General features: G+C 40.8%; 1 protein-coding gene and 1 pseudogene across 2 annotated transcripts in view; both read left to right on the forward strand.

The window, feature by feature from the left end:
- Positions 1 to 1299: 1299 nt before the first annotated feature.
- PDZD8 (PDZ domain containing 8) overlaps positions 1300 to 26144 on the forward strand; it is a 90201-nt gene continuing 65356 nt past the window's right edge. Inside the window, exon 1 of one of the 2 annotated variants that reach the window (XM_059051716.2) lies at positions 1300 to 2449. In XM_059051716.2, the coding sequence (XP_058907699.1) occupies positions 1584 to 2449 (866 nt within the window). In that variant the 5' untranslated portion in view covers positions 1300 to 1583. The remainder of the gene's footprint in view (positions 2450 to 26144) is intronic. The other variant, XM_067024567.1, reaches the window with a different exon arrangement.
- On the forward strand, positions 18274 to 19875 carry LOC131749835 (gamma-aminobutyric acid receptor subunit alpha-5 pseudogene; annotated as a pseudogene).

Consider the following 26144-nt stretch of genomic DNA (forward strand, 5'->3'; position numbering starts at 1 on the left):
TCTGTACCTGCTCCAGTTGGGTCAGAATTCTGTTTTTTGTTCTACAGTCACCCAGACTCAGGACAGTCACTGGCTTGGGGATCTTCCAGGGCTAAAGAGGAGCCCTGCCCTGGCCCCTTAAGGCCAGCCAGAACCAACCTGACTTTCAGGTATGGAATATCTGACCCCTGTGGGACTAGGGGTGGATCTTTGTGTTGTCCATGTGGTTGGAGCACATAAGCATTTATGAGGTAACCAGATGGCAGGAGGATAACATTGTTGCTGGGCAACCTGGCTTCATTAACCCTATGGCTTCGGTCAAGGTGCTACCTTGTGCAAAATTCCCTGAAGTCTTTCCTCACCTCCCCTTCCTAACTTCCCCTTCCTGTGCACCATGGAACCAATAAGCCCCCTTCCAACTCTAGCAATCTTGGTATCCTAGTACTGAGTAGTGACCAAGGACTTAGGGTTCAGTTTTAGACAAAACCAGGCACCATCGTGTGACCCAAGGCAACTTCCTTTGCCTCTCTGCGCCAGTGTTTGCATCTGTAAAATGGGTGGTGGCTAACTATAACTGTCTCTTAAATGAACTAAATGTGGTAATACACTCAGGGGCTTAACGCACTGCGATAGCTTGACAGTGACTATTCATCTTCCAATCATCTGGCAAGTTCATCCCACTCATCATTCCTCAAACAGGCTCTTTTTTTTTTATGTCCCTCTCGTTTAAATCTCGAATATCCGCCTAGGTAGTAAAGTTAGTCCGCATCTGACTCCTTTTTTTTCTCTGTCCCTCCTTCCGAGGGCCCACCCTCCGCGAACGCAGAGCGTCTGCTGGTCAGATTGATGGTCGGCGACGGCGGTCTCAGAGGCAGTGCAATCTCGTCCTCGGCTTGGGAAGTCTCCGAACGGCCAACTCAGATCTTTTGCGGCGCTGCCCGGCAGGGAAAGCCGCCAGCCCATTCTCAGGGACGGGAGTGGAAGAATCACACTGCAGCAGGGGTAACAGGGACCGCGGCCAATGAGGGGGATGGGCGCATTAGAAGATAACGGGATGACCGGAGTCAAGAACGCGCCGCCACGACATCTCCGCCCGGCCTCCTTATCCTCCAGCCGGTGGCCCCAGTTATCCTCCCAGATCCGCGCAGCGGCTTCAGAAGTGACAGCCACGTGTTTCGCGGGGGACTGGAATGTTGGCGTGGGGGCGGGGTTGGAAGGGCGCCCGAGAGGTGAAGGACCCGCGTGCGCGTGCCCGGGCGCCGGCTGCCAGGCGACGCCGCCGGGAGCGAGTACGCTCCTGACGTCACTCGCCGTTCGTCCAATGAGCGGCGGCCAGAGGAAGGCGCCGTTCCGCTCCCTCCCGCCCCCGCTGCCGCCACCACAGCAGCCGCCTCCGGGACCTTCTGAGTAGGCGCGGGCCGCCGCGGGCTGGGGCGCTGCAGTGCGCCGTCCGGAGCCCCTGAACGAGGCCCAGGGAGCCGCTCGCCCAGACCCCGCCGCCCGATGTCCTCAAGATGGAGGCAGGGGGGAGGGCGGCGTGAAGAAAGCGGCGCTGTGGGCGCGGGGGCCAGGGCGCGGGCGCTCCGGGCGGAGGCGGTGGCGGGATGGGGCTGCTGCTCATGATCCTGGCGTCGGCCGTGCTGGGCTCCTTCCTCACGCTGCTCACCCAGTTTCTGCTGCTTTACCGCAAACAGCCCGAGCCGCCGCGGGACGAGGCCGCCCGCGCGGCCGACGGCTTCCGCTACATCAAGCCGGTGCCGGACCTGGCCCTGAGAGAGTACCTTTATGGCGGCGGCGGGGCTGAGGAGCCCTCCGGCGGGCCACCGGAGGGCGGCACGACTCCTGCCCCCGAGACCCCCGCCACGCCGACGCGGGAGACCTGCTACTTCCTCAACGCCACCATCCTGTTCCTGTTCCGGGAGCTGCGGGACACCGCGCTGGCCCGCCGCTGGGTCACCAAGAAGATCAAGGTGGAGTTCGAGGAGCTGCTGCAGACCAAGACGGCCGGGCGCCTGCTGGAGGGGCTGAGCCTGCGGGACGTGTTCCTGGGCGAGACCGTGCCCTTCATCAAGACCATCCGGCTCCTCCGGCCCGTGGTGCCCTCGGCCACCGGGGAGCCCGACGTTCCGGAGGGAGAGGCGCTGCCCGCCACCTCCCCCGAGGAGCTGGCCTTCGAGGCGGAGGTGGAGTACAGCGGGGGCTTCCACCTGGCCATCGACGTGGACTTGGTCTTCGGCAAGTCCGCCTACCTGTTCGTCAAGCTGTCCCGGGTGGTGGGGAGGCTGCGCTTCGTCCTCACCCGCGTGCCCTTCACCCACTGGTTCTTCTCCTTCGTGGAGGACCCGCTGATCGACTTCGAGGTGCGCTCCCAGTTCGAAGGGCGGCCCATGCCCCAGCTCACCTCCATCATCGTCAACCAGCTCAAGAAAGTCATCAAGCGCAAGCACACCCTCCCGAGTTACAAGATCAGGTGAGAGGGGCGTCGGGGGAAGGGTCGCCCGGGCGCGGGGGCCTGGCTGCTGGCACCCCGGGCCTGGAGGCACGCTGCCGCCTGCGTGGGTGGGAAGGGCAACGACTGAATCCCAGTCCCTGCTTTCCAGGGCTCCTCCCTGGACAGGGTCCTAGATAAAGGCAGGTAGTGTCCACGTTCTTTGCTTCCGAAGGGCCTTAATGGGAGCTAGAAACCTCTGCGTGTGTTCTTGGGCATCCAAGGTGCTGTCAGCATGGGTCGAAGCAGCATATTGAAGGTGGAAGGGAAGTCCACCCTCCTCCCCGGGACGGCTCTGGGACTGTTGAGAAACTACTCCTATCCGTGGTTGCTGCATTGAGGGCAGCGTTGCAGCATCACCTTGGCCACGTTGAGAAATTGTTCCTGGACGCAAAGTACAGGCGTGAAGAGTGTGCTGGTAGCCCAGGGCTGTTGTATTTTGCAACTGCAGGCCCGTTTTGCTGTGCTGCTTCGGCAACTTTCAGGGTAGAGGGAGTGTCTGTTGGAAAGGAATACTCTTCCACTGCAAATTGGAAACGAGTTGGGAGCCTGTGCGTGTTGCAAGCCTGTGCGTGTTGCAGTTCTCTGTACATTTTGTGTTAATGTCATGTGCCCTTTGGGGGTAGGTTCTATAGCACAGACCCCGACTGCCCCTCACGTTTCAGCTCTTCCTGGCTCTGAGTGCCTCCCACAGTACCCGAAATGGCCCTGCAGATAGTATTTTAAAGATTGGTAGTGACTTTAACTGTTTTAAAGTCTCCCTATATCTGGCGGTTTGATTTTCTGCAGTATACTATTTTGATGAATGGACAAGGGTTTGGGGTTGTTTTTTTTTTAATATCATAGAAGTGGAAGGGGAAGGGAAGTTTTGTAGGGCTAGAGGCTTCATCCCCTTTGGTCTGGGAAGGCTTGTCGGTGTTGAAAAGGTCATGTATGGCTATTTCTTCCAAAACAGATGAATTTTTAATTTTACTTTTCTGTCCTCCTTTAATTTTGTGTTCATTAAAATGTTTGACCCTTTTAGATTTTGTTCTTTACTATAAAATTATGTCAATCTGGTATTTGCCTTACCTAGTTTCCTTTAGTGGAAGTTACATGTTTCTAGATCACTGATTTTCTACCACAGTTTCAAGCATCAGTGACCCAAATAATTCAGGAATATTTTATGTTTGGGTTTGGGATGGAGTATTGACTTGTGTTATGTGGCAGATTTACCTCAATAATTGTGTTTTGTTTACGCTAATAGCACAGAGTGACAGCTTAAAACCGTCAGGTGGCAGGAGAAATTTATAATGGAAATATTTCCATAGATTTGCAGAGGATGGTGAACTGATCATCCACTGTTTGATTTCCTGTTCTGTGAAGTAGAACATAACTTTATGAAACCTACTCTTTCAGCTCTGGAATATAAGTGACTAAATTATCAATGAGTTCTAGTGTTTAAGCAGTGAGGTGTTTATAACAGTGTGTGGCTAAGGAAGTCATGAGAGAAAGTTGTTACAGATTTTGATAATTCTATCAATTTCAATTCTTATGTTTTCTGGGTAACTTTCAGGTGATAAAACTTGACTAAGTTATTATTTGGGGGTTATTTGCAGGGTAGCCAGTGGTAGTGAGGGTACATGTCATTTTGAGGTGTTTTTTTTTTTTTAATGTAGACTTGGAATTCAGTTAAATCTGAAGGAAATTATGATTAGAAGTTATGGAGCCATTAATAGGTTTATTGCTTTGAAGGAACTTTATCATCTGTATCATTGAATAGCATCATCATTTAAAATGTAGCAAAATTGCTTTTATTTACCGTATCCAAAGGGATTTTAAAAAACGTAGCATGCATGTGTTTGGCTATGTATGATATTTCAACTTTTAAACCTTAAACATTAAATGATCACCTCCAGAAGTATACACACTTGTGCTCTTTATATTCGAAGGCATTTCAATGGTCAATCAGTAAATACTGTACAGAACCTATCACTCAATCTGTAAATATTTATTGTACACCTGCTATGTGCTTATCATTGTTCCAGGTGCTGGGGTTTCAATACTGAACAATCTCAGTCCTTACGGAGGTTGGAGTTTAGTGAGACTTGAATTAGCTATACTTAATAAGATTTAAACTAGAATGTGATTGATGGGGTTGAAGTAACTAGGAAGCTGATTTTAGTTTAGTAAAAGAAAATGATAGAAGTGTGAGGATGAAAAGGGCTGCTTCAGGAAGTGTTGAGTTCTCTCATCTGTGTGTAGCTGTTCTGCCAGGAATATTTTAAAGTACTGATGTTGTGGTACAGATTCAAGTTTCAGCTAAGGGAATGAATTAAAATACATTTAAGATGTATCACAATTCTCATCATGAGAATTAAAGTAGCTATGGTTTATCCTTTTTTATAGATGAGGGGATAGTGCCCAGAGTAGTTAAATAACTTGCTTAAAATCACACAGCTGTCAAGTTCTGATAAAGCCAAGCTGCCCTTTTTCCTTAAACTCTGCTGTGTTGTGCTTAAGGATTTTTTTTTAGGTATGTCATCAAAATAATATATGTGGGGGTAGCCTTCCAAATTAACTGAGAACTCTGAGTATGACTATAAAGCTTTTTTTTTTTTTTTCTTAAAAGAATTTTGGAAATTTTGAGAAACGATCCTTTTAAGGTTAAATCATAAGGTTAAGTCTTTGGGTGCTGCCCCACTTAGCATTTCTTTTTTAATCCAGCAGATTTTATTTCTAAATAGAAGGTCTCGCTAGTTTATCCTTTTTAGCTATCTAATCTACTTAGTAGAGCTAAAGCAGTAAAGAAAATTGTATTGAGTCTTAGGATCTTTTGGCACTTGAAATGATTATAAAACGGAAATACCTTGCCAGTTAACATTGTTGTCACTTCTTCCCCCTCTTCATTTGTTTTTTATTTTCATGTTGCTAAAGTAAAAGTGGCCCATCAGGACTACCGGTTCCTGATGTCTCATAAAGAGATGAGAAGGGAACTCAAGTGATTGGTTGCTTTCTGGGGACCCAGCTGATAGACATTTTACCCAACTAACACAGTTTGTAAAGCATTATAGTATTTTTAAATAAGTATACATTTTCTACATAATTCTAATTTTATTAATTTTACTAATATTCTGATTTCACCACCTCAGTGTTCATTGTTTTGACTTTTTTCTTAAAATGTATACTTTAAAATAGTAAAAGCCATAGTTTTTAAAAAATTATTATCAGTCAAAAACTAGTCTTCAAGAGAGAAGGATTACCACCAGTGTTCTTGACTACACGGAGAATCCATCTTCCACATGAAATCTGAGTAATAGTCCTGAGGAGTTTAAGGTTTGGGAGTCAGACATTTGAGATTCTTACTGATTCTTCTGTTCCTTGGGTATTATTGCTGTGTAGTTAGCAGTCGTTGCATACTGAAAGGCCAGATTCAGTTTGTAGGTACTTTGAATTTGGCCTGCACTGTGGTTTTCTTATTTCTTAATTGCCGACATTTAAAAATGGAAAATTTTGCATGATTTGGATTTCTGGCCTTTCTTAGGAAAATTTGGAAGATCTGGTAGCACTAGGCCTGCATTTGTCCTAGCAATAATAAGATGGAGAGATGGAGTCTAGTAGCAGCTGCAGGAAACTCCTACGTGTAGCTTGTAGTTCCCACCCACTTGCTACATTTACTGATGGTACTTGCCTGGCCTGGCAATATAAACTTGAGATGCTTACTAAATGAGGAGCATTACTGTTGCTCTTCATCGAAAATGGGAAGAGTTCGTTAACAGCTGGATAGTAGAGGGTGATAATTTCTATCCCTCTTTAAACATTGTATCTTTGAAGAGACTTTCACTGAGCAACTTTATTTCATAAAATATATTATCATTATAATGTTGAATGTTAAAAAAAATCATTCTGTTAGAAATCTTTTAAAAATCCCTTGAAACATTTTCCGTTTCTCTGCAATACAGTGATAGTAAGTAGACAGTGGCTGCTTTTACCTTGAGTTTGGTGGACTTTTGCTTTAGTGCAAGGTTTGGGTCATTAATTAACTATATATAAGTGTTTACTTCTCTGACTTACAAATAAGGGGGCATCTACTTTTTGACACCATTTGAATTTAATGAATGAGTATGGAACAAATATTTGGGGGAAACTTCCCTTTTTTTTTTTTTTTTTTTTGCGGTACACGGGCCTCTCACTGTTGTGGCCTCTCCCGTTGCGGAGCACAGGCTCCGGACTTGCAGGCTTAGGGGCATGGCTCACGGGCCCAGCCGCTCCGCGGCATGTGGGATCTTTCCGGACCGGAGCATGAACCCGTGTCCCCTGCTTCGGCAGGCGGACTCTCAACCGCGGCGCCACCATGGAAGCCCGGAAACCACTTTTCAGGTTCACGGAATGTCTTCTGAACATGACTGTTTTGTCATAACTGTTTTGTTCTTTTACTCTTGAAAATATTCCAATATGTATTTGTAGAAAACTTTCACATATTCTTAGTGACTGGAGATTGAGGAGGCGAGGACAGGACTGTATTTATTTAGATAGGGTCTTTTATCTACATCTTCTCTAAATATACCATTAATTTCAGAGAACTAAATTAGGTTTGGTCTGGAAAGCCTCATGCTCTATAATGTGGCCTGTAATTGTGTTATTTCTTCCTTGGTCTTCTGAGATGAGGAAGGAAAACATTTAATCTTAATGTTAATTATAACATTTAAAATTTTACTGATTATTTGAGGTAAAGATAGTAATCGATGTCTTCTTAAAAACTTTCAACGTAAATTCGCTGAAAGCTGACAAAATCTCTAAAGTTAAGTGTAATGTGCTGTGTTTATTACTTATGCTTTCGTACTTCTCTTTCTATATATAGACAACTTCTAAAAGGTATCTTTGCTTAGGCTGGAAAATACTTTAAAATAGCTGCTAAAATTCCTTAGTGATTGTAGGAATCGTAGTTTTACTTACTAATGTTAGTAGGAAATGTAACTCACCTTTGATACTTTGGGAGAGTGGAGACAAGGACATTGGGGTATCATGCTAGCTGTTCTGGAGTAATGATGTAATGTATTTGCTAATTTTTTATCTGTTGTGCTTTTTCTTGTACTCCTGCTCAGATGAGTATCCCCATATAAATGGAATTGTAAGATCATTATCTTAGATAGTTGTCATTTAAAAAATAGACACTTATTTTCAGTAACTATTTCCTGAAGACTACCATACCTCCTGTTGTGTGAGAGTAGGGTGAAAAAAATGGTTAAAACAGAGTTCCTGCTTTCAAGCTGGTTAGTCTTCCAGGGGAAAACAATGAACAATTAAAGCTCATTATAATGACATTTGGATACATTTAAGACCTTCAGTTTTGTGAGAGACAGAGGAGAGATCAGTGTCTCTGCTAGGCAAATACTTGATTACTTTGTGTTGTATAATATTTTGTGACCTTAGGTTCCTTGGTACACCTAAGTATGCTCCAGTTTAGTGTTGGTAATAACTTGCTGCAAGTTGGGTTTTCTTAAGATGTTTTGAATTATTATGATTTAGGCATTTAAAACACTTCAGATGGAAAAGAATATATTGAAAATTAAATCTTTGCTCTAGAAATTTGATTTACATATTGAAAGGAGAAGAGTAATTATGAGGAAACTGTTGGATTCTAATCATTAGTGTACAGGTCTGTTGGCTTCTGGGAAAGCCCCACTTTGTTACTAGAAGTAGTAGCCAAAGCAGATCATTATAAAGTAGATTGCATTGGAGGAGCATGCCTGACCAAAAACTTAATATTGACTTATAAATATTACTAATTTATCATATGAGATAGAGGCACAGGTAATAAAATCAGTTTGCTAACTATATGCCAGGCAATGTGTGTGCAGTTCCATACCTTGCTATCTCTCTTAATAGTTAAAGGAACTGTGTAGGAGAGGTCGGTATCTCATTTTTACAAAGATGTGGAAACTTGCGACTTTGAGGGGGTTAGTGACTTTCTCAAAGTCCTTTTAAAAAAGTCCTGGACTCCCAAAGCCATGCTGTGTTACTTCTGCAGAGATAAATTAATGGTTACTCTGAATAAACCAGGAGTTTGCAAACAAGCTGGTGTTAGGCCCACAAATTAAGAATGGCTTTTACATTTTTTAACTTTACATTTAAAGTTGTTCCAAAAAAAAGAGAGAGAGAAGAAGAAGAAGAACGTGCAACAGACGATATGCACCCACGGATTCTAAAATATTTCCTGTCTGGCCCTTTATAAAAAATGGTTTGCTAATTCCTGCTGTAAACCCTTAAACAGAAAACCCTAAAAAACAAAAAACTGTCATTAAGTGCGTACAAAAAAGGAACGTGTACGCATATATGTTGAAAGGTACTTTTAAACCTTTTTTTGAGGGTCCTTTTTGGAAAGCTAATGAAAACTGTGGATACTCTGCAGAAAAATGCATGAACAATTTAATTTCGTGGAATTTTTACTCCCCTGGAAAACTGTCTGGGGTCCTTAACTCCCCGTTGCATAGTAAACACAGACAAAGGGATACAACTTTCCATATATATAACTAAAACTAACCTGCTAAAACAAATATTAAGCATATAATACTTTTTCTGTCCTTCTTGTATGGCTTCAATGGCTCCGGCATTTCTTTTCTTTTTAAAAAATTTATTTATTTATTTATTTATTTTTGGCTGCGTTGAGTCCTCCTTGCTGCACACAGGCTTTCTCTAGTTGCGGCGGGCGGGGGCTACTCTTCGTTGCGGTGCGCAGGCTTTTCATTGCGGTGGCTTCTCGTTGCGGATCACGGGCTCTAGAGCGCAGGCTCAGTAGTTGGTGCATGGGCTTAGTTGCTCCACAGCATGTGGGATCTTTTTTTTTTTTTTTTCTTCAGTAAACGGGCTTCCCACTGTTGTGGCCTCTCCCGTTGCAGAGCATAGGCTCTGGACGCGCAGGCTCAGTGGCCATGGCTCACAGCCACTCCGCGGCATGCGGGATCTTCCCGGACTGGGGCACGAACCCGCACCCCCCGCATCAGCAGGCGGACTCTCAGCCACTGCGCCACCAGGGAAGCTCTGGCAGGCGGATTCTTAATCACTATGCCACCAGGGAAGCCCCAGCTCAGGCATTTCTAAAAAACCTCTCACTATCCAAGAAACTATAACCTGTCTCTTTTTTTTTTCTCTTAGTAAGATTCCCTATAGCAGGCTGAGACTTTCTGAATCAGTTGTTCAATACGAACAAGTTAGTCACTTTCTACCACTAAATATCTCCTTTAGAAGTTAAATACTGACCCAGCATTTCTTCCCTTCACATTCTCCGTTTCCTCAGAAAAGTGTCACCACGAAACAAGTGCCGTTAAATCCCTTTGTTCCTTTTTAGAGTCATAGGACCTACCAACACTTTGGGCATGGCATGAGAGCACTTCACACTTCACACTTCCAGTAGTCATAAAACAACTACTGGGTCATTAGCAGAAGTATTACAGAGTAGTTTCGAAATCCTCTCTTGCCAAATTGCTAGGACTCCGATAAAACCACATACTTACTGTATTTGTACTAGGGAAAAATGAGGTGTGTTAAATATTTACCTTCAAATGAGTAGAACTGCAGGTGCTACGTAGAGACTGGCAATACCATGGAATTATTTCATTCTTTTGATTGAAGCTATAGGGAAGTACTTAAATTGTCTATTCCAGTAGATAGAGTTTTGAATTAACCTATACCTGAATTCAGCGCTCTACCATGCAAAAAGGCCTTGGACAAAAGGCCTTCTCTTTTCTTGGTCTCAGTTACCAGATTTGTAAAATGGAAATGGAAATAATATCTAATTGGAGATAATAAATGTCACATATGATACCTGCTGAATAAATGTATTCCTCTCCATTTTAATTTCATTCCTCTGATATACCGAAGTGTTAAGTTTGAGTTGTACACCCAACTCTATGCTCAAACACACAAATACAAGCCTCTTATATGCTGAGGAGGTGCCTGTCTCTCCCTCCGTCCCTCCCTCTCCATCTTCCCCTCCCCATCTCCCCTCCCTCTCCATCTCCCCATCCTTTTCTCCTTAATAATAAAGTGGGGAGTATAATATAAATGTGACCCTGAAAATTGGTTTGTAGGTGTAACATAGACTTTCTCCAGGCACTATGCATGGGTCTAAGTCATTTACTGATTTACTCCACTTTTGGCCATACCTTATTTTCTGTAACTCTTATTTTCTATAACTCTTCCTCTCACTTACTCTTTTCTGGCCTCCTGGGTGTTCTCACACTCCAAGCTTGCACCCATCACAAGGCCTTTGCTAGTCCTTCTCCAAGAATGTTTTTCCCACAGATAGCCAAAGAGCTCACCCTTTCACTTTTCAGTTCCTTGCTTCCATATCACTTTTTGACCATCCTATATAGAAAAGTACACTAGCCTGTTAAACGCAGAATTTTTTTTTTTGCACAAACTTTTTACTGACACAGTGTGTGTGTATGTTTCTGTGTGTATATACAGAAACTGCCCAAATCGTAAGTATACAGTTAATAAATTTTCACAAAATGAACTCAGCCTTGTAACTGAAGTCCTGGGATTTTGAAGTTAGTCTGTCTAAAGAATACCTACCTGTTCATTGAATTTCTTTAAATAGAATGTATAGAACATATTAACCTTTTTTTTTTAATGGTTGAAGGTTGTCGTTATAAACACAGACTGATGATATATAACCCAGTTCTGATTGTAAAATAAGTATTGAAGAGGAATGCCTTCTCCCCTACACATACACAGGCACACACACGCACTCGAATGATGCTGCTTGAGATTTCCGACAGTCCATAGTGCTGACTTCAAGGTCTGTCACGCATCTTACTGACACCATCTCTCCTCTCGTTCCCACACACACACAAAGACAAAACACAAATGTGTTTGCAGCCTTCTCTGACACTCCAGAAGCCTTGGTTTTTAATTTCACATTCTTAGGAAAGGTCCAGTATTGATAAACTGCAGATTATCATCTTTCCCTTGGACTGATATAGAATAACAATAAAACTTATTTTCACTGGTTTGGTGCATAATTACCAGTTTTCCTGAAACCAGCAGAATGCTTTAGAACATGTATTTCTTCTCTAATCAACACACTGGGTCTTTATGCCCATAAATTCTTCATGTATTGTAGGGAGAATGGAGCTGATGATATGGTAGGTGGATTACTGGAATGTCCATGCTTAGATTTGCGTAACTTTGATTAAAAAAAAAAAAGCTACACAATTTCCCACTCCCCAGCATAATTCTTCGTGATATGTACTTACAACAAAAATGCTGATTAGCAAACATAGTAAAGATGTTTTAGTTGAGTTTATTCTTTTGTATTAAGTACCTGTTATGTGTGCTTGTTTCATTGGTGAGGTATGTGCCAGTTGAATAGGTATTTGTAACCTAAGTATGTTTAGAAATGGTGTTTCAGCTAGGATCAACTCCATATCCTCCTATATAATCTGCAATTATAAGTGACTATTGTTTTCTTTGCTGTAAAATCTTAAGTAGCAATAATGGGGGAGATATTATTTCTGTTTAGTAGCTGGCTATAAGAATCTCTGTTTTGAAAAATGACTGTGTTGTTTTCTTAGTACAGCTATTTCATGCAGACATCAGTATCTACTAAATAGTGCATCTGGTGTGGTGTGCTCACTCATTGTTCTTTTCACACAATAGCTTTTCATGCATATTAGATTATACTCATACTTATTACTAAGGATGAATGTGGTTGCTGACTACACAGTCTCGCTACCTTAGTTATTTGGTCAAGCGAGTAAATAATTCAAAGCTTTTAGTTCTGTGAAACTTGCTGAGGCTGAAGTTAAGAGCCATTCTTCCATAGCTAATTTCATTGTGATAATTATTTTTATAATACACTGAAAATTTTATTTTGTTCTCACCATTATTAAGTACAATATTATTTTTGGAAAGTTTACGAAGATTATGTCTCATCTATTTTAATATTTGGAAAGGTTATTAGTTCTCAGTATTTAACTTTGGATTTTAATCAGAACTAGAATTGCAGGCTCTTGACATGGGAAGAATTTAAGTAAATGTTTGTAACAAAATATGATTCCTTTTGTTTACTGTTGTTGGAGTGGTAGATAGCACAGATTGAATTTGGTTCAGCTATTTTGAAATTAGTGAAGTGTAAGGAGAAAATTCATGACCATCTTAGTCTGTAGTAAAGCCCATGAATACAATTTATCTAAATTATAAGCCATTTGGGGGATAAATTGCTTACTTAAAATATTTGAGTAAATTATTCAGACTATTTGAATTTTTTAGTACTGTAGAGTTAGGATTTGGATTCATTGAGATTCATGCCAGTCTACAAGAATTTTAGACCAGAATCTGTGGTAATAATTGTTGGAGCCCCTGTGCTCTTAAGGTTTTTCTTGAAAGTAACTCAGCCTCTTGCCCTGAAATAGTAGGATTATATGATGAGGAACATCTGTTTACTGTGGATTTCTTGATTTAGTGTATAGTTGGGTAAGTCATGTAACTTGTAATTTTTGATACTGAATGAAACAAAAATCTAAAGTTTTTAAAGTTCTTAGAGAAAAGAATGAGGTGGCATTATTATTCACTTCTCTGTTATTTCTGCATTGGTCTAATGTAGGAATTTCTCCCAAATGTGCAGGTACAAATCATCTTTAATATATTTTCATTTAATAAGTTCTGACTTTAGTTAGGTGATTGGTTATGAACTAAGTGTAGCATGGATATGGATAATATTAAAAATCATTTATAGTTCAGAAAATGCTTTGCTACTTTTATTTGGATAGAGAAAATTGAGGGGAAAGCTGGACATTTATAACCTTAAAGTATTAACTTTTGCCTCATTTCTCTTGTTCAGATCTTTTGCTGTTTCTTACTTCATATCTGGAATGGAGTTTTTGTCTGTTCAATACAGCTAACTGACTTAAGACAGACCTCTGTGTTACATACTTCATCTTTCTTATCTTTACATAGTAGGGAGGTGATAATTTTGGCATAAGATGTTTTCTTTTCCCCCATCCACTAGATCTCAGAAGAGATTCAGTTTACATGTTTGATACCATCTTTGTCCAGGGCACAGTGCACTGCAAAGAGAATTAGTGCAATGAGGGAATAAATAAAACAGTCCTTCCTTCCTTCAAGATTTTTTTTAATCTAGTGTGAGAAACAATGTACTTAAAGTAAAATAATGAGTTACAACTTGGAATTTAAGAAGATTTGCCATGACTAAGAGTTGTTACTAATGGTTTTCGAAGTATGGTTTGAGGATCCCTTTGGACTTTGAGAGCCTCACAGGGTAGTCTACTAAGTCAAAACTATTCTCATTATAATACAAACATGTTATTCACCTTTTTCACTCTCATTCTCTCATAAGTGTACAGTGGAGTTTTCCAGGAGTTTCCTGATATGTGATGACATCATCACCCTGAAGGCTAATGGAATGTGAGCTTTTGTAGTCTTATGTTTACAAGTATTATTTCTAGTTTCTACTGTGGCAAATATGAATTCATATAACCCATATAAACAACAGCTTTTTGGAGTCCTTAATAATTTTTTAAATGTATAGGGGCCCTGGGAACAGAATATTTGAGAAATGCTGGTCTAACCTGAAGTTTATTTATTTTTTGCCATCTGTAAAGGAGATACCCCTATTGCCTCACTTTCTGAGTCAGCTTTAATGAATATTAAATACATACATTATTTTTTGTTGCTTTATAGTATTGCTTGTACATCTTGGTGTTGTAAGGAGCACAGGGCTGGGTGGATGTGTTGTAGTTTTTTGTTTTTTTTTTTAACATCTTTATTGGAGTATAACTGTTTTACAATAGTGTGTTAGTTTTTCGTTTACAACAAAGTGAATCAGTTATACATATACATATGTTCCCATATCTCTTCCCTCTTGCATCACCCTCCCTCCCAATCCCACCCCTCTAGGTGGTCACAAAGCCCAGAGGTGATCTCCCTGTGCTATGCGCAGCTTCCCACTAGCTATCTAATTTACATTTGGTAGTGTGTATATGTCCCTGCCACTCTCTCACTTTGTCACAGCTTACCCTTCCGCCTCCCCATATCCTCAAGTCCATGCTCTAGTAGGTCTGTGTTTTATTCTCGTCCTACCACTAATCTCTTCATGACATTTTTTTTTCTTAGATTCCATATACATGTGTTAGCATACAGTATTTGTTTTTCTCCTTCTGACTTACTTCACTCTGTATGACAGACTCCAGGCCTATCCACCTCATTACAAATAACTCAGTTTCATTTCTTTTTATGGCTGAGTAATATTCCATTGTATATATGTGCCACATCTTCTTTATCTGTTCATCTGTTGATGGACACTTAGGTTGCTTCCATGTCCTGGCTATCGTAAATAGAGCTGCATAAACATTTTGGTACATGACTCTTTTTGAATTATGGTTTTCTCAGGGTGTATGCCCAGTAGTGGGATTGCGGGGTCGTATGGTAGTTCTATTTGTAGATATTTAAGGAACCCCCATACTGTTCTCCATAGTGGCTGTATCAATATACATTCCCACCAGCAGTGCAGGAGGGTTCCCTTTTCTCCACACCCTCTCCAGCATTTATTGTTTCTAGAGTTTTTGATGATGGCCAGTCTGATCGGTGTGAGATGATATCTCATTGTAGTTTTGATTTGCATTTCTCTAATGATTAATGATGTTGAGTATTCTTTCGTGTTGGAGTTTTGACTGTACCATTTACTATGTGATCACAGAAAGCTATTACTTGAACTTCCTCATCCTTAGTTTTTTCACATGTAAAATAAAACTTATAATGCTGTACATTGTTATGAGTTATGAGAATCAAGGATGTCTATGAAATTATTATGTAATTTGTAAATGGTGCTAGAGTCATATAAAGTGGTAATTTTTATATTCCCATATTCAAAGGCATGTATTGGAAAGCTGGTAGAGAGGAATAGAAGGAATTGGGATTTGAGGACAGTTCTCATTGTTCTGCCCTTTTTTTAGCTTTGTGAAAGCTGAGAGTTTCAATTTAATTGATAATAGGCTACGGTAAGAGACCTTCACATTGTAGGTTGTGATGAACATAAAAATATAGGTGATTTATTAGACATGGTCAAGAAAATTACTTTGGTTCCCTGAGCCACTCATCTCATTTGATACTTTATCTCTCTCCTGCATAGGAGATCAGTTAACATTGACTCATCTTTGAGTCACCAGCTATTGAGTTCTGTTATGAGGGACTTACAGCCTCTATTATCACTCTTGTTCAACGTGTATATAAAACCGCTTCAGAAAATTTTGAAGCATTTTAGATCTTGATCAGTCTGTGCAGAATTAGGAGTTTAGATAAAAGTGAACCTTTCATATTAGGTAGACGGTGTATGGATGAGCAGGTGGGAAAAGTTTCTTTGTAACAGTATTAGTTATCCTTGTTCGTTTTAGTTTCATTACCACTTAGGAGTACTTCTTTCTCCCTAGGAGTAAGTACAGAAATTAAAATCATTTTCCCAAGTATGAACTTTGTCAGCCTAGTGCACACCAAGGAATTCCATAAATAGAATAATTCTGCATGGGTTTCCTTAAGTCAGTTTCTTAATATATTCAGTTTAATATAAGCCTTAGTTAGAAAGCTTAATGATACAGAGGTATAAAGGTGATACCTAAGGTAGGAAAGCGCACTGGCTATTATTAACTTGTTTCCTTGCACTTGCAAGTTTATATCCTCACAAAGGATAACTAGTATAGTGACCGAAATCATGGCCATGGGAAATCTGAAGTCCAAGGAAGACAAACAGCTATAAACTTGAACATCATACATGGCGAATGCTGAGTCCTGATATGTTTCCTTGTGGAAGGGAAGAAGGTTGCTATCTGACATGTCTCTAGGAGACCAGCCTTCAAATAAATAAATAGAAAGTTTGGTAGGAAATATTTCTAGAGCACTTCCCTGTGCCAGATGCTTTATGTGAACTTTCTCGTCTAATCCTTCCAGTAACCCTAACATAGGTGCTAATTATTATCCTACTTTTACAGATGAAGAGACTGAGGCTCTCAAAGTTGAAATAGCTTGCCCAAGGTCTCAAAGCTAATAAGTGTTGGACCTAAAATTCAAAACCAAGCCCTAACTAAAACCTGTGTCCTTAACACTGCTTTAAACTACCATGTCACAAAGAAGCTGAGAAGTGAGGGATGCTAAGTGCTTTACATTATTTCATGTAATTCTTATAACAGCACTGTGAGGTTGGTGTAATTATTATCCTCCTTCTGCATATGAGGAAACTGAGGCTTAAAGGCAAGAGTTTGCTCAGGGTCATATTGCTACGAAGCAGCAGAATGGGATCCCAAGCTCAGCTGTCTGGCTACAGAGTCTGCTCTTACCACAGTTCTGTACTACCTGCCATATATGTTTCCTCACCTCAGGCAACTCCCTATTTAGTTGGGAGGAGTGGGAGGTGTAGGAGAACTACAGAGAGACAGACATGTAATGGGGTGATTAGTGGCATAACAGAAGTGTATATAAAGTGCTTTTAGAACACAGATGGGGAAGCAGTGACCAGATGGTGGGGGCGTGGGGGTGTTGGTTAGAGAGGAGGTGACTCTGAAGGAGAACTTGAATAGTGAAAAGGAGGTTACCATGTAGGGCTAGTTATGGGATCAGAGTGATTAGCAGGCAGACACGTCTCTCAGGAGAAATAATGTGGCGGTGTTAACCTTGCTAAGCGTGGAGGAGCTTGGTGTACGAATTGTCTTTTTAATGTAATATCAGTTGAATTGTCTACATAAAATAGATTTGAAATTTAGGTTCATGGTTTACGAATATAGAAAATTAAGAATGTTTTGAACTATTTGTACTTTGTTTTCTTTCTAGTTACATGTAGTTTTGTATTAGTGTGTGCCATACTTTGCATAATAATGTACACCATACAAGTTATGGCTAATAGAGGTTTGTGATGATATTTAAATGCAGCAGGAGAACTCATTATTTAAAGGACCACTGACGTGCCTCTGAAGAATGTAAATGAAGACACATTTTGAAACGATCACCACTGATTTATCTAGTTTATATATTTGGTTTAGGAGATTTGGGAGCACACTTATGTTTGCTAGTTCCTAATGTGAGAGAGGCAGGACTGTCAGACTGAAAGGCAAAAACCACACAGAACTCCCAGTTGCCTAATTTATTTCTACTTGTTCTACTCTCTTCCTTAGGCAGGATGTAGTGCCGCTTGTATTCCTGACCTTGAAATAAGACTGTAGTCTCTGAGTGCCTGCCTTTGATTGGTCTCTCTATTCTTGAATACAGTAAACGTATTTGTGGAAGGGATGAGATGACATTTGAGCTGATTGTTAAGGGATAGTGTAGCTTTAGACATAGGAAGATGGGATGGAAGTTCAGTGTAGGTAGGAGAAATAGCAAAGGAACAGAATCAGGACACTGTATGATATCTTTAGGGATTCAGTAAGGAAGCCAGTTTGATGAGACTCAAGCACAGAGAAGGAAGAAAACCAGGATTCGTGTACCTGTTAATGCTGGGAATTCTATGAGGTGCTTTACATGTATGAACTCCTAAATCTTTGTAATAATCCTGTGAGGTAGCATTTTATTAAAGAAAATAAAAGACACAGACTTTTGTTTTTGGTTAAGAAAATAGTCTTTTTGCGGGGGGGATCTGCAGCAGGGCAGAGCGTGGCCTCGGTTGCGGAGTGGAGCCGCAGGGCGGTGGCAGGAGCGCAGGGGGCACCGGAGCCTTTTGGCCGGGAGGACTGGGGAAGTTGGCGCTGGCGGCATGGGGCGGTGACGCCGCACTGGCCTTCCGCTCCTGCCAGCTGGTTGAGAGTAGGCGGAGTAGGAGGAGGGTGCACCCTCGCCGACAGCTTGCCTTCCTGGGCCGGCACGCAGGCACCTTGCAGAACAAGGAGTAGCTTGCTGACTTTGAACGCGTGGCAAATATTTCAGAAAGCTTCAAGATCAAGGTGGAGAAAGGAATAGTTATTCTTCCAAATTCATCTGCTTCAGCTATTATTCTTATTGGGAATGGACAATGGAATGTTCTCTAGCTTTATCATGATCAAAAACCTCCTTCTGTTCTGTATTTCCATGAACTTAGCCAGTCACTTTGGCTTTTCACAAATGCCAACCAGTTCTGTAAAAGGTGAAACCAATGACAACATCACAATGTTCACCAGGATCTTGGATGGGCTCCTGGATGGCTACAACAACAGACTGAGTCCTGGGCTCGGAGAGCGTATCACTCAGGTGAGAACGGACATCTGCATCACCAGCTTCAGCCCGGTGTCTGACATGGAAATGGAGTGCACCATAGACGTGTTTTTCTGACAAAGCTGGAAAGACGAAAGGCTTTGGTTTAAAGGTCTCATGCAGTGCCTGCCTCTCAACAACCTCCTTGCCAGCAAAATCTGGACTCCAGACACCTTCTTCCACAATGGGAGGAAGTCCATCGCCCACAACATGACCATGCCCAACAAGCTGCTGCGGCTGGAGGATGATGGCACTCTGCTGTACGCCATGTGCTTGACCATCTTGACAGAGTGCCCAACGCAACTTGAAGACCTCCCAATGGATGCCCATGCCTGCCCTCTGAAATTTGGCAGCTATGCATATCCTAATTCCGAAGTTGTCTATGTCTGGACCAAGTTGTTGGTGGTGGTGGCAGAAGATGGCTCCAGGCTGAACCAATACCACCTGATGGGGCAGACACTGGGGACAGAGAACATCAGCACCAGCACAGGTGAATATACAGTCATGACTGTATATTCATTTCCATCTGAAGAGGAAGATTGGGTACTTTTTCATCCAGACCTATCTCCCCAGCATAATGACTGTGATCTTGTCGCAAGTGTCCTTTTGGCTGAACTGAGGATCAGTCCCAGCCAGGACAGTGTTTGGGTGACCACGGCGCTGACCATGACAACACTCAGCATCAGCGCCCGGAACTCTCTGCCCAAAGTGGCTTACGCGACGGCCACGGACTGGTTCATAGCCGTGTGCTACGCTTTTGTGTTCTCTGCGCTGATCGAGTTTGCCACCATCAACTATTTCACAAAGAGAGGCTGGGCCTGGGATGGCAAAAAAGCCTTGGAAGCAGCCAAGATCAAGAAAAAGGAGTGTGAACTTACACTAAATAAATCAACGAATGCTTATACTACTGGGAAGATGACCCACCCCACAAACATCGCAAAGGAGCAGACCCCCTGCAGGGACCTCAAATGCCTCCTCAGCCTCAGTAAAACCTGAAGACAAGACTTCTGAAGACAAAAAGACTTACAACAGCATCAGCAAGATCGACAAAATGTCCCTAATTATATTCCCAGTCCTGTTTGGCACTTTCAACCTAGTTTACTGGGCAACATATTTGAATAGGGAGCCGGTGATTAAAGGGGCTACCTCTCCAAAATGAGCTGCCATGCTCCCAAACTCCAAGACAGCCATATGTTCAGTGATGGGCACCAAGGAGAGGTTGAGCTTGGGAGACCTCCCTTATCTGGGCGCTATCTTTCAGGAAATTTTTGCATGTTTAATAATATGTACAAATAATATTGCCTTGATGTTTCTATATATAATGTCAGATGTTTCAAAGATGTCACATTGACAAATCAAGCCACTTTCTAGAAAAACAGGAGACAATGGCTCTGACACTCAGTATCTTACATTGATAGTTTACAAACAAGTATATTTTTAACTGTTCCAAGTGTTACCTAACAATGTTTTTTATACTTTGAATGTTGTTTCATACAAATTTTCCCAGCAAATAAATATTTTAGGAAATACTCCACGATTATTACTTGACCAACTCTCACAAGAAACAAATATCACCAAGAGCACATTTTTCATTGAAAAAGAAACTGGGCATTTATGTACAAAACTAATTGCCTTTGATAATTCTTACTGTTCTGCAATTAAAAGTATTGCATGATCTTATGTTAAGAAATAGAATAAACAAATATTTATGCAGACATTTAATAACAGAAATATATGGTATGTTCGATTAACAGATACAGTGTTTCCCCAAGGAAAAATTTAACTGCTTAAAAAATATTTTGGGGGGAGAGGTGGGAATGAAACTTACTTCTCTCCCTCCGACTCCCCCCACAAACTGAACAATGACCAAGAAAGGAAAGATCTTAAAACAAAAAGTAGTCTGATGACAATCTTGGCATTTGGCCTGAGCATCCACTGTCTGAAACATTGACCACACCTCACTGCAGCCAGTGTGTAGTGCTTCAGTGGTGAGAAATTGTAAATGAGTTATTTTCCATTTTATTTCCCTGTATGTTATTTCATGATTGACTTATTGCTCTGTTAGCTTTTATATATGAACCTTAAATGTTCATTTAAAAATAATAAATAAATAAATAGTCTTTTTTAAGAAGAGGAAAAACAATTTTAGTAGTCATAAAATTCTAAGTAATCGTTGAAAACCTGAACCAAGCCAGTGGGGAACACAGAAGAAAAGTAGAAGACATATTTTAGCAATATGAAGTTGGGGAAATGGAGGTGGAACTGGTTGGTTGTGAGAACGGGGGAAGTAAAAGGTAACTTCAGTTTCTTACAGTCTATGAAATCAGTGGTGCCAGTAAAACAGGAGAGGAGGAGCAAGTTGGAAGAAAAGGTGTTCCATTTACTTTTAAGCATAAATATATGGAATTTATAGAAGCAGTGAGAGCAAATGATGTTGCTAAGGAAAATATAGAAGAGAAAGGAAACAGGAAGAGAGAACCCAAGTTGTTTTAGTATATACAACAAACTTCTTCTAATTCTCCATTATGGGAAATTTCAAACTTACTCAAAAGTTAAGAATTCAGTGAACCCCCATTATATATGTAGCCAGACAGTCATTAATTTGTGGCCACTTTTGATCATCTGTATCTTCCCACGCTCCCCTCCCTTGATTATTCTGGAACAAATCTCTAGGAGTTGGGACCATAATCTATGTTTGTATGATTCTAAATTTTACGTTCTTTATACAACACCTTCCCTCCTTGACGAAGCCTCATCCAACCTTTAGAGACAGAAGGCATGCAGTGCATTGAGACAATTGTGTCCTTTTTGACTGGCTCTAATTGTTAGAAAGTTTTCCCTTTTATTGAGTTGAAAACTCTAGCAGATTTATTTTGGCAAGGACACAAGAACCCATGCTGAAGTTAAGAGTAGATTTAGACTGCAGAGTATTTTTATATTGGGTTTGTAGTAAACCCTTTTTCTCTAAAGATCACAGTGTTTGCAAACGGTTTTACTGCTGCCATGTGATGGAGATGTCACCAGCTGGCATTCATGGTGCTTATAGAACAGTCTTGAAGAAACATCTTGGAGCAAAAACATATTTTAGATGTTAAAAAAGAGTATCTCAGATCCACATATGAGAAGGCTTGGCATCTCTTGTAGGTGTAAAATTTAAAATATGTATTTTAAAAATGTTATCAGAGTAACACATATTTTTAAATTAAACATGTATTTTCTTTTAAACTTTTACTGAAGTGTAACTCACTGCCTAAAAAGTACACTAACTGTAAAAATTTAGTTCAATGAATTTTTACAAAATGAACAAAACAGCATTCAGAACAAGGAATAGAATTATTACCAGCAACCAGAAAGTCCCTCATATGCTACGCTACCTTCCCTTCTCTGCCTGAGAGTAGCTACTATCCTGACTTCTACCACCATTGCTCTGGGTGCGGGGCAGGGAGGTGCCTGTTTCTTAACTGTACATAAATTGAGCCATAGTGTTTACACTCATCGTTTTTCTGGCTTCTTTGACTCAACAGTATGTTTGTGAGGTTAATCCATGTTATTGTGTATTGATGTAGTTTGTTTATTATATTTGCTGTGGCGTCTTCCACATGTACCTCAATTTATCCCTTCTATTGTTGATGGACAGTTGGATATTGCTGTTATGAATATTCTTGTACATGTTTTTTGGTGGACATTTATGCATATTTCTATTGGATATCTAGGATTGCTGGGTCATAGGTTAAGCATCTATCCCTGTGTAGCAGATAATTGCCACACAGTTTTCAAAGTAGTTATGGCACACTAGCAGTTTCACATCCTTTTCAACATTTGATATTATCTGTCTTTTCATTTGAGTTAATGTACATAATTTAAAAATCAAATATAACAGAAGGACTTAGAATTAAAATCAACAATTACTTCCCTAAACCCTTTACTTTCCTCCCCTAGGTCACATTCTTCAGAAGCAACCGTAAGTACTATTTCTATTTTTAACAACTTTTAAGAGGCAGTGATTAATAACACAGGTTTTGAAGCCAGACTGCTTAGATTCTTTTCTTGGCTTCACTACTTACTAACTGTGTAACCTTGAGCAAGTTATTTAATCTGTGTCTCAGTTTCCTCATCTACAAAATGGAGATTAATTATAGTACCTATCTCATAGAATTGTGAGAATTAATAAATGTAATGACTTTTATTATGTGGTAAGTACTCAGTAAATGTTAGCTATAGTAATTAGTTATGATGTTACCTATATTTTGCTCAACAAGGTCATACAGATGTCTTGATTCAGCGACTTTAGATATTTTCTATTGACTGACTTCCTGCTAAGATAGATGAAGATTTAGCTAAGTGATATCCTCTCTCACCTTCCCTTCTGTCTTTTCCCAATCTAGTTATGTCACTATTTTCAATTCATTCATTGAACTACATCCTTATTTATATATAATAATATTTATGTTCTGTTCAGACTTAAATCTTCCTTGATTGAAATATTTATGTTATTGTTAGGTCTATACAATTTTTTTATTGCAGATCTGCCTGATATGCAAGTTTATGCTTCCTTTTCTATATACCAGTTTCAAAAATCTTTGTGCCATTAAAGCACTATGTTCCTAGAGTCAAGTTTGAATTCTTTTTTATTCTCTCACCAAGTTGCCTTAACCAGATCTTCAAGATTTGATTGAAAAATGAACCTCTTCCTTCTCATGTCTTCTGCCTCTTCTATTCATTCCCTATTTCCTGGAGATCTCCTTCTTGGAGTTTTCATCACCTTCCCCAAATTGGACTTCCCTCTTGGTTTGCCAGACCTCTGTCATCTGGGTTTAAGACATCATTGCCTTCTTGACTTGGATCCACTATTTTCTGGATCACTTTCTTCTTTCTTGCCTTAGGCCCTCATTTTACTGGCATATATCTTCATGTAACTTTTTAATAAAGTATGCAGTCTGCAGCAAGGCTCTTTGTTCTCTCTGAACCTGTTGTGTGAAATGGGGAAATGATTTGCAACCGTGCCTCACCACGTTATTGTAAGTGAGGATCAAGCACAGTAATATGCGTGAAACCATGACCATCCTTGTCAGATAACTTCAGACCAGGTTTAGAGCATGTATTCCAGCAGAAAACAGGTCGGTAATCAAAGCAGCCTCAGGAACTATAGACCAGGCTCCAGAGTTATATTTGAGTTCTTTTATTGCCAAATTATATCCCCCCAAATGTTGAAACCCTAACCCTCAGTGTAACTGTATTTGAGGTTATTTAAGGAGGTAATTTAAGTTAAATGAGGTCATAAGGATGGCGCTCTAATCCAGTAGGACTGGTGCCCTTAAAAGAAAAGGAAGAGATACCAGGAGTATGTGTGCAGAGAAAAAAGTCGTGAGAGGATACAGCAAGAAGGTGGCTGTCTGTAAGCAAGGAGAGAGGTTTTTACCAGAAACCAGCCCTCTTGACACCTTGATCTTAGACTTCCACTGTGAGAAAATAAGTTTCTGTTTTTTAAGCCACCCAGTCTGTGATATTCTGTTGTGGCAGTGCTAGGAAACTAATATAGGTTCCAATTTTGGCTCCAGTGTATAGTGTTTGTGAGACCTCTAGGACTGTTTCCTTATGTACAGTGTGCTAATGCCTGGTTTGGGGGGATTAAGTGAGCAAATAAATGCTTTATACAGTCAGTACCTGGTATGATAGCCATTCAACAAATCTTTGTTTTTCATAAGCTTTAAAAGGGGCTTTAAGTTATTTTAATGGAGCTGTGTCATTTATGGTTTTGTTTCTTTAATCAGATAATTCTAACTAAACATTTACATACCAAAGCAATGACAAGAGCAATTATCTCTGGGTAAATGGGTTAAGTTTTTTTTAAAGTACCTTTATTGAGATATATTTCATACTCCATATAATTCACCTATTTAAACCTACAATTCATTGGTTTTTAGTACATTCACAGATATATTACAACTATCACCACAGTCATTTTAGAACATTTTTATCACCTCAAAAACAAAACCCCATACCCTCAACCCATCATCCTCCTAGCCCACCTACCACCCCCAACCCTAAGCAACCACCGATTACTTTCTGTCTCTATAGATTTCTCTATTCTGGATTTTCATATGAATGAAATCACATAATTTGTGGCTTTGGGGCTTACTAGCTACCGACCTCTATTTGAATATTTTTTCTGCTCTTCTCTCTCTTCTCCCCTTCCCTCCTGCTGGCACTCCCTTTATGTGTATGTTGGTATACTTAATGGTATCATTTCTCTAAGGCTCAGTATTTTTCTTCATTTTTTTTTCCTCTGTTCTTTGGCTTACATAACCTCTGTTGCTCTTTGAATTCACTACTTTTTTTTCTTCTGACAGTTCATGTCTACTATTCAGAACCCTTTTGGTGAACTTCAAAATTGCGTTGTACTTTTTTTTTTTTTTGGCCACTTTGGGTCTTTGTTGCTGCACGCTGGCTTTCCCTAGTTGCGGTGAGTGGGTGCTATTCTTCGTTGTGGTGCGCGGGCTTCTCATTGTGGTGGCTTCTCTTGTTGCAGAGCACGGGCTCTAGGCGCGCAGGCTTCAGTAGTTGTGGCACACGGGCTTAGTTGCTCCACGGCATGTGGGATCTTCCCGGATCAGGGATCAAACCTGTGTCCCCTGCGTTGGCAGGTGGATTCTTAACCACTGCGCCCCAGGGAAGTCCCTATTGTATTTTTCAACTCCAGAATTTCCACTTGTTTTTTAAAAAAATGATTCTTATATCTATTGATATTATATATTTGATGTGACATTGTCATAATACCTCCCTTTACTTCTTTAATCATGCTTTAAAAATTTTTTTGTGAACATATTTGTAAGGGCTATTTGTTGTTGTTGTTGTTGTGGTACGCAGGCCTCTCACTGTTGTGGCCTCTCCCATTGCGAAGCACAGGCTCCTCACGCGCAGGCTCAGCGGCCATGGCTCACGGGCCCAGCCGCTCCGCGGCATGTGGGATCTTCCCGGACCGGGGCACGAACCCATGTCCCCTGCATCGGCAGGCGGACTCTCAACCACTGCACCACCAGGGAGGCCCTGTAAGGGCTATTTTGAAGTCTTTTTCTGTTGTGTCCAATACCCGGTCACTTTAACTGGCAGTTTGTGTTGACTGCTTTCTTTCTGCTTTATGGATCATGCTTTCCTGTTTCTTTATATGCCTCATAATTTTTGTTAGAAACCAAGTATTTTAGTTAATATATTGTAATAACTCTAGATACTGGTCCCCCTCTCCCAGGATTTATTATTTATTTATTTGTGTTTTAGTGATTTGCCTGGATTATTTTAGTGGAGTGTTAAATCTCTGACATTGTGCCTTTTGTTTTCAACAATGTCCCGGGACATTGTTCTACACACAAGTCCAATCATAGTGTGGGAAGAGTTTAGGAGCTGTTTTATGTCCTGCCTTTCCCTCGCCTTCTCCCTCAGCAAAATCTTTGAGCCAGGGCTCTGGAGC

Source organism: Kogia breviceps, chromosome 2, assembly GCF_026419965.1.
Source record: "Kogia breviceps isolate mKogBre1 chromosome 2, mKogBre1 haplotype 1, whole genome shotgun sequence".
NCBI lineage: Eukaryota > Metazoa > Chordata > Mammalia > Artiodactyla > Physeteridae > Kogia > Kogia breviceps.